This window comes from Eschscholzia californica, unplaced genomic scaffold (genome assembly GCF_041429995.1).
Source record: "Eschscholzia californica isolate CP2 unplaced genomic scaffold, dmEscCali1.0.p SCAF_3, whole genome shotgun sequence".
Classification (NCBI taxonomy): Eukaryota; Viridiplantae; Streptophyta; class Magnoliopsida; order Ranunculales; family Papaveraceae; genus Eschscholzia; species Eschscholzia californica.
The window spans coordinates 41,488,639-41,505,101 of record NW_028238420.1 but is presented as its reverse complement, the minus strand read 5'-3'; the positions used below and the strand labels follow the sequence as shown (position 1 = coordinate 41,505,101).

General features: G+C 32.4%; 1 protein-coding gene and 3 long non-coding RNA genes across 15 annotated transcripts; all 4 read left to right on the top strand.

Annotated features, from left to right (window-relative positions):
* LOC147550418 (uncharacterized) lies at window positions 1–2,083 on the top strand. Its single transcript, XR_015238761.1, has 3 exons — window positions 1–140; window positions 611–676; window positions 1,004–2,083. It is a non-coding gene; the product is annotated as an uncharacterized LOC147550418 (long non-coding RNA).
* Window positions 2,084–3,091: 1,008 nt separating this feature from the next.
* LOC147550417 (ras-related protein Rab7-like) lies at window positions 3,092–8,289 on the top strand. Of its 7 annotated transcripts, none has more exons than XR_015237978.1 (11): window positions 3,156–3,368; window positions 3,762–3,790; window positions 4,124–4,269; window positions 4,359–4,724; window positions 4,824–4,919; window positions 5,015–5,093; window positions 5,896–5,960; window positions 6,084–6,132; window positions 6,524–6,670; window positions 7,726–7,807; window positions 7,916–8,289. XR_015237978.1 is itself a non-coding variant. In XM_086670221.1 (10 exons), the coding sequence occupies exons 5-10, from the start codon at window positions 4,814–4,816 to the stop codon at window positions 7,921–7,923; spliced, it is 471 nt and encodes a 156-aa protein (XP_086526347.1). In that variant the 5' UTR covers window positions 3,103–3,326; window positions 3,536–3,674; window positions 3,762–3,790; window positions 4,124–4,269; window positions 4,359–4,813; the 3' UTR covers window positions 7,924–8,289. The 7 variants fall into 7 exon arrangements, 5 of the variants coding, with proteins under 5 accessions (XP_086526350.1, XP_086526347.1, XP_086526348.1 ...); XR_015237977.1 differs by lacking the exon at window positions 3,156–3,368 and adding an exon at window positions 3,552–3,674; XM_086670221.1 differs by lacking the exon at window positions 5,896–5,960 and adding an exon at window positions 3,536–3,674 and having other exon boundaries at window positions 3,103–3,326; window positions 4,359–4,919.
* A 1,545-nt stretch (window positions 8,290–9,834) lies between these two features.
* On the top strand, window positions 9,835–10,607 carry LOC147550416 (uncharacterized). The gene is made up of 2 exons (XR_015236719.1): window positions 9,835–10,020; window positions 10,331–10,607. It is a non-coding gene; the product is annotated as an uncharacterized LOC147550416 (long non-coding RNA).
* A 2,601-nt stretch (window positions 10,608–13,208) lies between these two features.
* On the top strand, window positions 13,209–16,228 carry LOC147550415 (uncharacterized). Of its 6 annotated transcripts, XR_015238980.1 has the most exons (8): window positions 13,209–13,393; window positions 13,699–13,821; window positions 14,308–14,447; window positions 14,853–14,946; window positions 15,030–15,061; window positions 15,232–15,405; window positions 15,526–15,745; window positions 15,835–16,228. It is a non-coding gene; the product is annotated as an uncharacterized LOC147550415 (long non-coding RNA). The 6 variants fall into 6 exon arrangements; XR_015238978.1 differs by lacking the exon at window positions 14,308–14,447 and having other exon boundaries at window positions 14,899–14,946; window positions 15,860–16,228; XR_015238981.1 differs by lacking the exon at window positions 14,308–14,447 and having other exon boundaries at window positions 14,899–14,946; window positions 15,842–16,228.
* Window positions 16,229–16,463: the final 235 nt, after the last annotated feature.

Genomic DNA, 16,463 nt, shown 5'->3' with positions numbered 1-16,463 from the left:
TTCCTTCTCAAATCTGCACAAATCACCTCATTAAATCCAGAAATCCAAACGATTGAAACCTATATTGAAGCCATAAAACCAAACCAAAATCCCTAATCTTCAAAGAAGCGACTACGAGCTGTTGCAACCATGGTTCTAGAGTATGATTTTTTGATCTTCAATTATCTTATTCATAACTTATGTTATTTTGTTACATATTAATCTTCAAATACTCAATTGGAAAGTAGGATTTAGTATTTTGATTTTCTAGGTGCTGATAGATTAGGGTTTTGTTGGTAATGTTACATACATTCTAAAGCTTATCATCTTTGATACTCAAGAGAATTAGTGATTTTAGGGATCTAAGTCTTTGATAATTTTTATAGGTTGATCATTGATCACTATTCAGTGGAACATAACAAAATTTTCTCTCTCCGTTCAAATCCCATAAAAATACCCATTTGGAACTTTACTAATGCTTCAACAATCCTTGGGTAGGATTTAGATATGGCAAAAATTCTTACCATATAGAATCAAAGTACAAAAATGTGTTTTTAATTTCTTTTTCGAATCATTATCTTTTTTTTGTATCTTTTGCTATCTAAATCGGATTTTGTTTGTGGCTTTACAGGTTTTGATCAGTTCAACATTATAATGCTTGTGGGCCTACAAAGAGGAAATTTTTTACGAATTTGAGGTGAAATTGTTACCTCCTCTTTAAAGTTGAATGATGTTTTCGATTGTTTGTATATTTATTTTGAAATGAGTTTTAGAATTTGGGGATGTACTTCATCCGTATTCAATTACATTATAATGCTTGTGGACCTACAAAGAAGAATTTTTTTACAAATTTGAGGTGAAATTGTTACCTCCTCTTTAAAGTTGAATGATGTTTTCGATTGTTTGTATATTTATTTTGAAATGAGTTTTAGAATTTGGGGATGTACTTCATCCGTATTCAATTTTTAGCTAATCTAATTATGGGTTTGCATTAACTTGAAATATAGACAACTTTTTTTTTCAGGACTGCAGGAAGTTGTGAATAAGGATCAAACATCCAGCCTTAGTCCGATCCTTCTGTTTCAGCGACCAATATATGTGAATAGAGAGTTCACTAACAATTTCTTATCCTTATATTGTTACTTGATTCAAGTTAAAAATTAGGGATTTTTCAACCAAAACATTAATTTGATAGTAGATCTTTTAGAGCCTTTTCTTTGTTTTCATTGATCCAACTATATTGCCCTTTCTTGGTTCCACATAAAGCTTTTATGACACACTATACACCTTGAGTTGGACTTCTTTCTACTATTGTTAGCAATTTCATTATGTTTTTAAGCTTTCTCACGTGATTTTGAGCTAGAATCGATGTTACTAATAACTTAGTTTTCCCTTAGATTACAGTGATGCTTTTGTGATGTAAATGATTTCTGTCGTTCACGTAATTGTAGCATGTAAAATAGTGTCGGATGTGACTTACTGTATTTAGTAAATATTGTGAGCATTAGTGACTGAACTTTTTTTTTCTCTCTAATGAATGAAATGAACTTTTTTTCACGAAAAGTTTCATTGTCATGCACTAGGTGTTGTTATAGGGGAGGCTATTGTAAGCTCTACTGACTTAACTTTTTTTTTTTGTTAAAATCAATTCCTTAAAGATTGATCATATATTTTCTAATTTGTATGATCTTGGTGGGTCTCTAAATGGGAAACCGCAATTAGGTAAGGCATCATATATGCAACTGAGGTTTTCTTGGTTGAACATCGGAAAAAGCGTGTCAGTTTGGAATTTCTTATCCCCCTCTCTATCTCCAGAGGTTCAATTTTCTCCTATTTTTTACCTCCTACGATCTCTGTCCTCTGATATATTTCATACAACTTTTTATGTGTTTATTTTAAGTTACGCTTAATACTTTGGTCTTGATTCAAATCACACTTGCAGCCAACAACCACGACACTGAAGCATTCCAGCTTAATTTTAGTTATCTGTCGATAAACTATCTCATTTTATTTATGGAATATTTGTTTTCTGGTTTTCAGAGTTTTCTTAATATTGTAAAATCTCTTACTGTATTATTCTCTATGATGCTCAAATATTCACTTGTAATTGTGGTATTAGATTGTAATTGACTTAAAGTTTTCCGTATTATTGTTGTCTTCTTTACATTTACTCTACACTGGTATCCTATATAATTTGGTTTAAAAAGACTTAGATGCTTCATTTCATCGCATTAATAAAGTTTATAAAAGTTTTCATTACTTAAGGTGTTCCAAATCAATAACATGTTAGGATTATCTTTCAATAACTTCTGTGTATGTAATAGACAAGTTCGTTGTTACTAAGGTTAATTAATTTGGAATGTTGGACATTTCTTTTACCTATTTAATGCATATGGATGCTGTTGATTGAAGCTTGCGAAAAAGGTTTATGTGCGAAAACAGGTACCATATACAACATGTTCTCTGCTTCCATCCTGCAAGTGCAATTTTTGTATTTTGCAGGTTCATTAATATTTGGTAGTTTTCCAATTGTTTACTCATAAAATGAGTGGGGGAGTGGAAAAAGTATTACAATAAGTGATGAGTTTCTAATTTAAAACGAAAAATGAGCAAAAACACATCAATTTTTTTTGTTGAAAAAAAAACACATCAATTTGAGTTGTTCCTTCATTATTGTCCCGGAACAATAAACTTTTGAGTAAGTTGATTATGTTGATTCCTTTATTATTGTCTTCTAAGTCCTAACTAGAAATTTACCAAAGGGATAAATTCTTAATATAACATCTACTTATCAAGAATTTACATATGAATCTAATTTTAAGCGTGCCGGAGGCACGGGTTATACCTAGTCTATATAACAAAACACAATGTTTTGTGCTGACTGGGACAAGTCGAAAGACAAATCCAGTCGTTCGTTGTGTTTTTGATACTATCCTCACCTTTTGATCTATTACCCGCCCTAAAATTATTATTATTTTTGACCCACCGAGTAAAAGGAAGTAAATGGACTGCTTAATCGAGACCGTCAAAAATCATAATCTGCACGGATGAACTCGGTTCGCGCGTTACAGTTTTCTTTCTTTGCCGAATATCAATCTTCTTCATAAATTTCGTTCCGTTACTAACCTTCTCCCCAATCTAACAAAACGCACCTCCCAAATGCTTCACCTGATCGGTTTCTTCCCCTATCTCTATCTCTCTTTTCGTTATGCGGTTACAATATCCTCCATCTTCTTCCTTTTCAATCTCATACTACACCCTCTTTTTTACCCTCATTAAATCACCTTAAAGAGCTCAAGAAGCATTAAGAGTGGTTGCATCTGAATCCAGCATTAGATGATTTCAAGGTAAAACAATTTAGTTTTAGGGTTTTGATTCAAATCTATGTTGTAGGGTTCTAATCCATTAAGAGTGGGTGCATCTGAATCATTTCCTTCGATTGAAGATTCTCTAATTATTTAGATTTCAACTCTCTATGTTATTTTGTTCTCCAGATTCAATTTTAGGGTTCTGATTCAACTAACAAATTCTCCTATGTCCATGCTTCTGATTTCAGGGTACAGTTAAATCAAGGTGACTGCATTTAATTTTGGGTTCTGATTCAACTCTCTATATTTTGGGGTTCTGATTCAACTAACGATAAATTTCTCTTCATGCTTCTGATTTCAGGGTATAATGAATCAAGTTGATGATAGGTATTATGGAGTTGAGGTTTATTTGATGTTTAAATAAATTTTCTAATCCGAGTTTCTAACGGATTTAGGTCTGCTTCTATTTTTCAGTCGATTTTGGAGTTTGGAGTAACATCAAGGTTTGTGCGATCTTGGAATAACTATTCCTTTCAGTACAGTTTTGGCTCGCAATTTTTGGACCTAAATTCCCCAGAATCTAGAACTGAAAATAGATTATGATAAGGAAACATATGAAGTAGTAGTTAAGTATTATACATACCTTCTTGACAGTGTCCATATCTCAGAAGAATGGTGAGACAATTTCAAGGTAAAACATGTTCGTTTTCATTGAACCTCCTCTGTTAACCTTCATAACTAAATTAGAAACTTGAGTGTTTTTTTACTTTGTATTTCAGAAATATGTTTGTTGTTTTTAGTTTCTATCTCATAAAATTGTTTACTATGACCTCCAGTTGTTCGATGAAAGTCCTCAATCAGTCCCGAAGTAGTGTGGCTTCCAATTTGCTTGATATTATATATTTCTTTTGACTCTAAATAAGGTGTTCTAATGTGGTGTTTTATTTCCAAAGAACGCCGCATCAACTTCATCGAAAGTGCTGTAAGTTCAACTACTTCACAATCTAAATGAATTTGATCTTACTATTTTATAGTCTGAATGATGTTTTATTTGTTTACTTCATTGACAAGTTGTTCCTGAAAACGACTTTGAGATCCGAATACGACTTGAAGTATCCCTGTAAATGAGAGAGGAGTAACATTTGCAGACATTGGTGTTTTAGATAGGACTAAAGATTAACTTTAACGGTTAGTAATGTTTCCTCTTCATAGATCAGATCCTTTTTAAGGGACTTTTAGAGCCTTGTAGAGGAATATTGTTATTTGAACCTCCTGGAACTGGAAAGATTCACATGAGTACTTTTCAAGAGTTCATTTGGGCTCGGTTTGGTTCTGCTACGATTTAGCATACACCACATTTACTGATGATAGTTGGGCTCTTGATGTCTTCGAATTTGTAAGGGATAACACCTCAAAATCATGGGAAAGGTGTGATATGTGAGTTCAATCTCTCTTTTCATTTCAATACTTTATTGATGGAGCCATTTTTTGCTTTATTTTGACTATGAAATGAAACTAACAAAAATATGGTATTAGTGGTTCCATTGTTTCACACTATTTCATTCAGTATTCTTAAGTTAAAGTGGATACCAAGCCTTCTCTGCTGTAATCAAGTTCCGAGTTCCTACCAAGGCAACCTTACAAGTTTGTACATCATACAGAGATGTAGTATTATCTATGAGTTGTCTTCAAAATTTTCCACTAACGCTTTTATTTCGTTATGCTAGACTTGCATTTTTGTAGGAGGCGTTGTGAACTTCAGTACTCCCTTTGGATATCTTTGCATTTTTGGAAAAGTTTGAATTGGTAAGCTCTTTTCAATGTCAATATACTGATCCTTTATAAAACACAACGTTAAAACTTCTTTCGCGGAAAAACAATTTCCAAACAATAAGTTATACTCATTAGTTGTAGTTTCTTATGAGCTGAAGACTACATGTGCTTGATCGGGACAGTAATTCTCCCTCTTGACCACATTTGCCATACCAAAATCATATCATTAAGGCAACATTGATTTGATTAACGATTTATAACCGTTTTTTCTTCTCTAGAAACATCTTTTGTTTCTTATCTTACCAATTAAACATTGATTTGTGTATAAAAAGTATATAGATGGATACAGTAATATCATGTTTTTTCTTAACATTTCTTATCTTTCTAATGCAAAGAGTTTTCGCGAAATGTAAATCACTTATAACTTTATAAGTCTTATCTCTATCGTTGTTTTGTTTGTATGCTCGGTAGATAATTTTCTCGGGCGTAATTACTCATCTTCTTCTTTTGGGATTGAAGGGATTAATACGTTTTTGGGCAGAGCTTGGTCAATACCAAGTTCTATGAAAGTTACTCTATCTTTCTTGCAATTAACAATTTTTCTTTTTCAAATGCATTCATAATACAAGTTTTGGCCAAATACTGCAGGTAATGTTAGCTTGTTTAATTCTAACTTGGCTTCAATTGAGTCTAATATGTTTGTTTGAATAGATTCTATATAGTAAGTTTCAAATTTGTTCATTTTACATTATATTTAAGAATAAATGTAAAATGTATTAACTTCTCAAGGTAAGATAGTCTTAACGAAAATTTTTTGGCCTGCCTTTCTATAAAGATTGTTCAGAAAAAAAAAGATTGTCCACCTTGAAACAACTTCAATGTTTGGGGGTTAATTGTCAGGTAGGATATGTCTTTCTCTTTGTCAATTTCATGTCACAGTTTCAATTTCATATCATGTTTCATAATATGAAGTTCAAGTTTCCATTCCTAATATGTTCTATTGGTTTGTTATGTCTTTGTCAGCGGAATCATCTTGTGCCTCATCCGCATCCGTCAATCGTCCGTTCTACAGGTCTGTTTCATAATATCAAGCTCAAGTTTATATATAGCATTGCTAATTTTTATTTTATAACTTTAAATTTTTTGTTGAGACTTGTGATACTTGAGATTGGTGTATGAAATGAAACCATTGGTTTATATTAGGGTTTTTACTGAAATTAGATTCAGCAATTTGGGTTTTTAACTGTAATTCTAGATATGTTCGTTAGAAATTTAGTCAGCAATATAAAGCTACTATTGGTGCTGATTTCATTGCGAAGTACTTACAGATTGATGATAGGATTATAAGATTACAAGTGGGTTTCTGAGTTTTATTCGATTTAAGAGTAATATTTTTTTTTCGTTTCATTGTTATGATTATTTAAGATTGTTGTTGATGGATGAGATCATGTTTGGACTGCTAGATTTGGGAGACATCTAGGCAAGAAAGATTTCAAAGCCTAGGTGTTGCATTTTATAGAGAGGCAGATTGCTGCGTTTTAGTCTATGATGTAAATGTATTCAAATCGTTTGATAGTCTCGACAATTGGCGTGAGGAGTTTCTCAGACAGGTAGATCTATGCTTTAATATATCTATAACAGGTTCTTATAGTGACGATAATGGATTCATTGAAAGCTTGTTTTAGGTTGATTTAGTTAATCTATGTAATGGTTAATTGTTAACGATCATTCCTTTTGTTGGCTAACTCTTCTACCTTAGGTGTTCGTAAAATGCCTTGCCAAGTATTCCCGAGCAACATGGACCTACTCGCTATCATGGTAGAGCCTATGCGAGTAGAGATTTTCCCCATACTTGGTGTAGTTCAAGTACTTCACTGTAGTAGGGTGAGGACTTCCATGTCCGAGTAATTCAGTAAAATAAAAAGCATTTATCATTGAAATTATCGTTTAGCTTTATGATTTCTATTTTGCATACAAGTTTATCTTATAGAGTTGAGACCGAGAAATAATTTTTTATACAATTTCGTAGCACTTTTTTTTTCTAGACATAAACTTAAAACTGTATGTACGTTCAAGGCCGAGTACTCTCAAGTAACTCTACCTACTCCCAACCTGTCCGAGTAGGGCTCTCGTAGTGAGTTCCACTATATAGCCAGTACCCACGACAAAATTTCATTGGATTCATTTCACATATTCGAATTCCAAAATTCTTTGTACTGAATATGTTCAAAGGTCTGAAATAGCATGTGTATGCCTTTGTGTCTGTGACTTCTTCAAGTATCAAGTTGACACTATCCTTTATGCCTAAATTAACGCAATTCATATCGCCTCATCTTGAGCTATCCTGATGTTCCCATCTCCCAAAGTGGTAATTGGTTACTTCTTTTTCTAGCTATTTGACCTTAAAATCATCTACCTGTTACTTGAACTATGTAAAACCTTCTGGGCGATCCTAAGTCGACACACATTTTTCTGAGACACTACTTGACACAATATCTTCTAATCGTTCATCCTCATTTTTTTGTGGATGCACAGTTAAATCTACACAATGAGGTTCTATGTCTTTTTGTGTCACCAAAAACTATGTTGACCTATCATTATTGAATCATTTTACATGTTTGTGTTCTTATTTCTTAATTTTGTTTGCATCGGTTTTGTATTTCAGGCAAGTCCAGTGGACCCCAAAACTTCCCCAATTGTCTTGCTCAGAAATAAGGTTGATATAGACGATGGAAACATCAAGAGTGGTAAGGAATGGCAGCATAATATATAGAAAATAAATAAATAGAATATTTGTATTTGCTTTTGTTTCATCTTATACATCACCAAGTTTCTAACTACCCATCTTCCTGCAGGTCTCTGAGAAGAAAGCAAAGGATTAGTGTGCAAACAGGGGGAACATAACCTATTTCGAAACATCCGAAAAAGAAGATTTAAATGTTGATGATGCATTTACTTGTGTTGCAAAGACTCCACTAATAAAAGAACGTGAGCAAGATATGTAAGTAAACTCAATGAGTTGGTTTTTTAGTGCATTGTTACTTTTCTTCTTTTTCTAAGTGTGCATGATTTTTCTATGAATGGATTTGCAGTACTTGGAGGGTTTGTGTCTATTACATAGATAAATTATGATGTCGTTGTTGTTGAATTGTTGACCTTCAGATGCTGATGACTTTACCTCGGGTGTTAGATTTCCTTTAAATAATGAATGGATTCAACCATTTATACAGTTCTATTTTATCTTGTCCAATAGGTTTACGAATTTTGTATTGAGAGATGAACTAAAATTAACTATCTTCAATTTTTAATGGACTATCACCCCGACTACGTTACGGAGGAATCGTATTGCTTATATTATACGGTGTCTAACCTACCTAATTTAAATTAATAGTTCATTAAATAAGAGACGGGTTATGAAATCACAAAAGAAGTTAAATGATGGTTTCAGTTGGTATGTTGTTTTTCATTTTAACTTTCTATGATGTGAATGTCTTTAGTTAGTACATCTTCACTTGAGCCTCCTATGATGTTATAAAAGCATTTTCCCGTGCCCTTAGGGCACGGGCTATACCTAGTAAATAACATAAAAAAAAAATTTGAGTCAACCAAAATTTATTATGGTAAGAATACGAAAGAAGAGTAAATGAGGAAAAAATACGATTGAGGAGAGAGGGTAAAAAACCTGGCTAATTGGAGAAACCAATTAAAACATTGATAGGCCTTCTCCAACATAAGAATACTTATCTCTAGGAATGTTAATTCTTCATGTTGTGATTCAGCAAAACCCCTTGTAAATCCCAACCCTAATTATAAGAGAGGGAGAGAGAGAGAAAAAAAAAAGTGACCCAAAAAGTAGCATGGTCTGATAAACTGTGTCAGCATCCTAAGTCCTAACGGTGTCAAATTCACTATTTCTTCATCATTATTTCAGTTTCTTTTCTGAAAATCGAGAATATCAAGAGAACGTTGTAAAGAGAGAAGCCAGTGACATACGATAGAATAAATGGTGTTTTAAATGAGGGTAAAATAGAGGACGTTATGAGGGTAAATGAAAGGGGTAAACGGGGATGAAGCTTGGTAGTATGAGAGGTATTGAACAGAAAGTAGGAGGTTAAGGGTTTTGAGAATAAATGAAAACAGTTATGATGGGGAAACAACGAACGTGAATCAGATAAAACGATGAGAATTGTCCTTGTCATATATCTAAGTGGTTGTTGAGTCAGCACCTATACCTATATGGTTGTCTAGTCAGCAGCATTTATTTTGTCCCAGTCAGCAAAATAAGTTTTTTTTTGTTATATAGACTAGGGTATATCCCGTGCCCTAGTATCAATCAAATGTTACGAAATTTATTGAGAGAGACAAGATTTCTATTAGTTATTATTTTTTTGTTTCTTTTCTCTTAAATTACTTATTATTTTATTGAGAGGGAGAGTTTTTAACTTCTTTTTTTAACTCTTGAAATTTATTTTGTTTCTTTTTTTCTTAAATTAGTATTTGATTTCTAAGAAGGAAACGATTATTGTTTTTTGAATAGGTAACTTTATTTCTACAAATGACTATATTTTAAATTTTGAGAAGGGCTTCTAGACAATACATTTTTCTAAAAAAAAGGATGTTTGTCCCAGTCATCGTTTTCCCTTCTATTTTATTACATACATAATGTATATATATATATACACACACACTAGCAAATCTAAGGGTGAATCTTGAAGATTTCTACATTATTTTCATCATAATCTTGTAAATCTTGTGTATTCATCAATCTTCCATGTTTAGCCGTTGAAGTTGGGAGTTGCATGATTCTAGTAAGAAGTTGTATACCTAGGTACTTATCTCTCCTATAAATACACTAACCAGTTACCCACTTTTATAAGGTACAAACAAATAGCCAAGTTCGTACAAGTTTGGGTTATGTTTGCCCTTCTTCTCATCGCCTCTACGGTCTCGGCCTCAGCTGGTATAACTCTTATCCTTTTCGTTTCTCGCATCACATAAAATTATTATTTACTTTAGTCCACAGTAGAATTGGTAGTGTCAGTAGAAAATATTAGTATTTTCCTATGTCCACATCAACTTCTCGATGTCATGATAGTATTTTTCTGCTGTAATTATCGATTTCATTTTATAAAAAGAAATAGATGTTATAAAACTGATAATTACTTTTTTCAAAATATTTTGACAAAATAATATTAGTATTTTTTACTGTTACGACAATGATGCTCACGACTGTCATATAATTAATTTTGGGATTTTGTGATGGTAATCAGGTGGGCAGAAAGTACTGGAAAATATGGCGATCTTTCCAAATGGGACGGTTTGCATTCCTATATGCGTTCCATCTTGCAATAAATTATGCCTCGACAAAGGGTACAAAGAAGGGGGATATTGCTTTGTCCCTGAAGATTGTTGTGCTTGTGAGAAGAAGACAGTTTAAGCTCTAATTCCATATTTATCTTTTAGTTTACCGTTGATATATGGATTAACTGAAATAAATAAATATCGTATTCAATCATCAATATGTATCAAATAAACATTTTAAACAAATTTGTCCTTAAGAAAACACATATACATATATACGTGTGTGTCTGTGTATCTGGATCAAGGCCTGCTCTTATGGTAGTAATCAAATAGACGTTTTTTTGCCATTTTTTGTAAATCTGTTGAGAAGTATTTTGGAACGATTAATGGGTCTATGCCTGACTAAAAGCTTGGAGGAATTCCGGGGATTTCGTGAGAAAAGGTACAAACACAAATACAATAACAGATTGTATCAATGTAACACCATTTTGTTCCATCAAAAAACACATTTTTTACGATTAAGCACTATGTGGTACTAAAAAGACTAGCTTTTACCAATAATCCAATTTATCGAAATTATAAAAAATTAATTAATTGTTTAGGGTACCTCGAACCCTTGACCTCTAAGGTGGAAGACTATACCTTATACCACTCCAACCAAGGGTTGTTGGCAACTTATCACAATTGTTTTGTCCCAAGAAATATTAGTTTGTACCAAAAAAACAATAGCTTGTCTAAACAAACAGTACTTTGTTTAAAATACAAAAAAAAAGAAAAAAAATTAACCAAAAATTGATAATTAATCTTAAAAATCAAGCGAAAACTGCAAATATCAGACACAAAAAATGAAGTTTTCGTTTAGGTTAGCTTTGATTTGGAGAGTTGAAATAAAAAGAGATCTATAACTTAGTCTAACTAGCACAGATTTACAACCAAATCAAACTAAAGAAACCATGTAAATCAAATTTAATCTATTCGGCTTTTATCTCAAATCGAATATCATACAAGAAAACAAAAACCAAATCTTAATCTAAGTAAAGAAACCATGTTAAGCCAAATAAAATCATTTCTTCATTATTAAGACATATTATTTTGGCTTAAGGTGCCACTAACCCATATTATTTTGGCCTAAATGGCCATGCTGGTATTCTAGTGGCTTTTGGGCATGTACCAATTTTGTTTAGCCTAAACAACCAATTTTCTCATATATAATATGTATTTAATATATAATCTTATATATATAGTACACAAAATAAAAGCTAACAAGTTTCTCGAAAAATTTAACTAAAAATTATTGAACCAAGTAATGAACCTAAATAAAAACAAAACGTTAAGTTAAACCAAAAATTATATTTTATAAGATAATAAACCTGACCAGTGTAAAATATAAAATATTAGCTGACTAATATTACTAATGTATTGTTGTTAGGAGTGTTTGAAGTCATATTTCCCATTGGCCTTTGGGTTTTGGTACTAAACTTTACCCTTTATAAAATGATCATCATTCAATCAACTTATTTTTCGCATGGGTTTTTGAGTAATGTTTTACATCATTTTATGTTGTTTGGATAGTTCTTTATTACTGTTAATCTTATATAAGTTGTAATTGAGATTTATAGATTCTAACGATCAATTTAAGTTGGGCATACCTTACAAACGAATTTGTAGATAGAAACTCGTTTTTTTAGAGGGCAACTCGTTTTTGTTAAATATCCACTGATTTGGTTAAATATTTATGGAAATAAAGATTGGTATTAAATATCCAACATAAATATTTTTTCATAAAATTTATGGAAAGAGTTATTAACTTAACCAGTATAAACCTTTGGTTTATCAATGGTTAAAAAATATTTTATGAAAGGACAAAAATGAGAGATAATTAAAGGATTGATGCATGGGGCCCACCAAATAGTTAATTTTTGGACTTATTTTACATTTTCGGTTTATTTTGGTTTTACTTTATTTATTGATTTAGGAGTGGATATATGACTCATTACCCCCCTATTTTTGGACCTTAAACTCAAAAATCCTAAAATTAATGGAATAAAACTTCCTTTGCACTTAATTTCAACATTCAAGACTTCATCAACAAAAATCACACATACTTCTAAAAGAATTTAGATCTGAGTGAAGTTTCTAACAAAATCCTAAAATTCATTAAAGAAGATTCAACTTAACCTTAGATATATACATGATCTTGACGCGCTAGAATAAATAAAAATTAACCATCGACACCGTAAAGAGTTCTTCCTTAACATTTTAGGGCTTACACGACATTCATGGTTGTTACAATCATATGGCGAGCATGTTCAGTGTAAGTGACAACATCACGAATGCTATTCTCCAAAAAGATCTTCAAGACACCTCGAATTTCTTCATAGAGTGGGAGAGATGTCGCGAGAGAGGGGGCTTGTTAGTGAGAGATATCGTGTGAGAGAGAGAGAGGGACGGTGAGAGATAGAGTAAGAAGAAAAAATAGGACAAAAATGGTATTTGTGGTGGCGGCTGGAGGTGGTGGCCGGAGTTGAAGAATAAGAAGAAATATTTTTTTTCCCCTTAAAATTTATTTTTCCGAAAAACCTTCTAAATTTCACATCTTCCCTTTAAAATATTTCACCCGGGATAATATTCTTATTTCCCCTAATCTATATAACAAAACAGAACAGGTTTTTGATGATTAGGACAAAATAAATGCACCATTGGGCTTATTTGGACAGCCATATGGACATGTGACTAGGATGAAGTAAATGGGGATGATGCTACCCTCTAATCTAAGGTGGATCCTAATCGTTGATGTCATTCAACGCCCCACCAACTGTCGCGCCTTCTACATATGAGCTGAAACGAATGCCAAAACCCCTCATCTCCCTGTCCGATGGTGTTCCTCAAAGAACCTACTGCTTCTTCATTATGTCTTCCATTTACTCTTCTTATCTATTTTTCTCTTCTCATCCTTATATCGAAATCTTCAGGATGAATTACTTTATTTCTTTAATAGAGAGATCCAAATGAACAGTCTTTATGAGTTAAAGGTAGTTGGGTAGGTCTAAAGTTACAGGAAGTAGCTAAAATCTTATATTTTTAGGGTTGTAAAATGAAATAAGAAACCAGTTAACTAGGTGAAAGTGAGGTTGATTATTGATTAACTTCAAAATCAAGGTTATAGGTCAAGATGATGATTTTTCAAAAGTTAAATATTTCTTTTGGGGTTTTAATTTTCTTAGTAATGAACCAATTGGCCAAATCATTATGAAAATAATGGATTAATGAACATCTGATTTCATATTCGAGTACTTTTACATACTAATTAGTTTATCTTGTTAATTGTGGAGTACAGGGCAAAATATAAGAAAGCTTGTGAAAGATGGTTTCATCATCGGAAAACACACCAAGATCCACTCTAGGGATCGTGCTCGCCGGATGAAGGAGGCCAAGAGGAAAGGAAGGCACTCTGGATACGGTATGTCATTTAAGAGTTGAAGAATTCTTTCAGGCTTATAAACTTATGTAACCTTTCCATTTTGCTTCCTGCACCAAAGCTTATTACTATTTACCCATCCTATGAGAATCAGAACTTCATTAGATGTTCTTACAACTTGTAAATCTGAAATTGGTTTCAAGATGTTTGATAAAATGCCTCAACTAGAGCATGGGAAAGAAGAAGGTGTTTTGAAGGAAAGAGAAATAATTGTAGTAGTATTACTCAAGATGATTAAAGCGTCCTTGAAGACGATATTAGGGGAACCAATACAGTTCCTAATCCTCTTCATAATTTAAGGGTACCTTGAGATCAAAGTAAATAACATTGATTTTTATTTTTGGTTATAGAGATCTTTTGTTTTGTTTATTCGTTGGCTAATGATCAAATTCTGGTTGCATTCTTAAAATTTACAGAATATATGTTTATCTCACATGTAAATCAAATTTTCATCGATTCCAATTTCAGAGTTTACCGATGGTCTTCAAGCACTAATTATAAAGCATTGCTACATATATATTTACAAAACATAGCATTCACTAGAGATAAATTTTAAAAAACAGAAACAGAATATTGTGTTCTCTCCATCATTTTATTCTTTTGCCAAGGTAGTCATTTGTTTTTTTTCCTTAGTCAATACTGTTATATCTCTCCTTTTTTCTCGAGTCTAAGATGATACTAAGAATTCCATCCCATTATGAATTATGGGCCCATGAAATCTTTCAGGTTGTTAGATCTTCTTGTTGGTGTTGTCATTTACGCTGAGGTCTTTGAAAAAACGAGTCACCCTATTTGGATCTCTTATTGTACAATTTTCTTTGTCGTTCTTCCGGAAAGAATTTAATTGAAGATTCCATTTTGAAAAAACTATAATATGAGGTTGTTATTACCATGAAATATATTATTTGGGTTCTGTAAATATTGATCACAATCATTTTCAAGTTCTAAATTCTAACAAATTGTTGCTAGCTCTTCGGTTTATTGATAAATTTTGCATTTTTATTTCATCTTAGGTCTTCTGAAATTTAAAGAAGTTCGTTTTGTTTGAAACTTCTGCAGGGTCGCCTGTTCAAAGTTTTTGATAAAGGAAAGCTTTCTAAAGTTGATGTAAGTATTGATTTTTGTTCTTTTCTGATTAATCATTTTTGTACTTAGGGGTTTCTGACTTTTACAAAATTTTGTTGTTGCAGTGCTTCTAGAAGGAATTTTGTACATCAGAAAGGTATCATTATTTGCATGTCAGTGTCATTTGAATGACTAATCAGTATGGTAGTGATTCATAACCTATTTTTAGGTATTGGGTGTGATTTAGAACAAAAAGAAAATGAGAATAAGTTTGTTAGTTTGAATGTTTTGTTATATACGACTTTAAGGTTTTCTATGCGAAATCAGGTGGTAAAGTTGAAAGCCTTGACTAAGTTTGAGAACGCAACTGAAGAATTATCAACAACTTTGGTATTGGTAGCAAGTCAATCAAGGGTTTTCGAAATTCTTGAAAACCTCTTGTGATGGAGAGACATTGCGTATAGCTCATTCAAAGCCGAGTACTACGATAAGGAGAAATTGGTTAGTTTGATACTCTTTTCAACGTTCATTTAATCTTTGAGTTTTTATTTCGACCTTTTGTATTCAACATTTCCTTCTTGTCTTTTACTTGTTTCGTTATCTAATTCATGAAAAATCTAGGGGTTCAACATGGTGGGAGAGGTGGAAACCCAAATAATTGCTCTTAAGTTTTGAGATCGAACAATTGTTCTTTTCAATTATGAGTAATGGGTGTCAGTTTTTAGAATTTTGAGTACGAAATTGGTGAAGAAATTTCAGATGAGTATTAGAGAATGTCATCGTCACTGCCACTAGAAATGGGGAGTTACAAAAACTTCTTATTGACCAATGAAGTATTGAGGTATTCCATTTCTTTCCTTCTCTATTTCTCTTTCAATTATATTCTTAACCATTCTCTAATTGGTTTTCTTTTGTTAATAAAACTTCTAGCCCGTAGTTTATATTGGTTCTGCAGAAGCTAATTTCGATGGAACATCACCAGGATGCGAAGGTTTCCTATCTAAATCGAAAGGTTCAAGTGTATCTTTGGGCTTTCAAATAATTTCTCATTTGTGGTCTTTGATCTTCTTATTTGAATATAATTAACTAAAACGAGGTTTTACGACTCCAATATCTGACAATTCAACACCAAAAACAGCCACATCTCCTTTTAAAATTTTCTATTGGTTCAGTTTTCGAAATACCTAAGGATAAGGCTTTTATTCGTTTCTCATTATGTGATCTTGATTTTTATGGTCTTATTATTAACTAGGGCTTCCTTATTTATGTCTATCCATTCCTTCATCAAAAATTCTATTCCTTCATTCTGTTTTACCACTACATAATATAAGGGGGGTAGTGGTTCAGGACATTGGAGGACACTCAAAGACAAAATGTTCCAGAGACATTTCAAGACATTTCGGGACATTTGTCCGTAGACAAAATGTCTTTATGGACATTTCAGGACATTTGATTCATAGACAAAATGTCTCAGAGACATTTGAAGACATTTGGTTCATGGACAAAATGTCCTGGGGACATTTCAACATATTGAATCCATGGACAAAATGTGTAGTGGA

Bases quoted from the DNA above. Each gene is read 5' to 3' on its own strand.
- LOC147550417 (XM_086670221.1), top strand. From the start codon at position 4,814: ATGGTATTAGTGGTTCCATTGTTTCACACTATTTCATTCAGTATTCTT. The intron at 5,094-6,083 runs GTAAGCTCTTTT...TGTCTTTGTCAG, and splicing joins TTTTGGAAAAGTTTGAATTG to CGGAATCATCTTGTGCCTCA. The intron at 6,671-7,725 runs GTAGATCTATGC...TTTGTATTTCAG, and splicing joins GTGAGGAGTTTCTCAGACAG to GCAAGTCCAGTGGACCCCAA.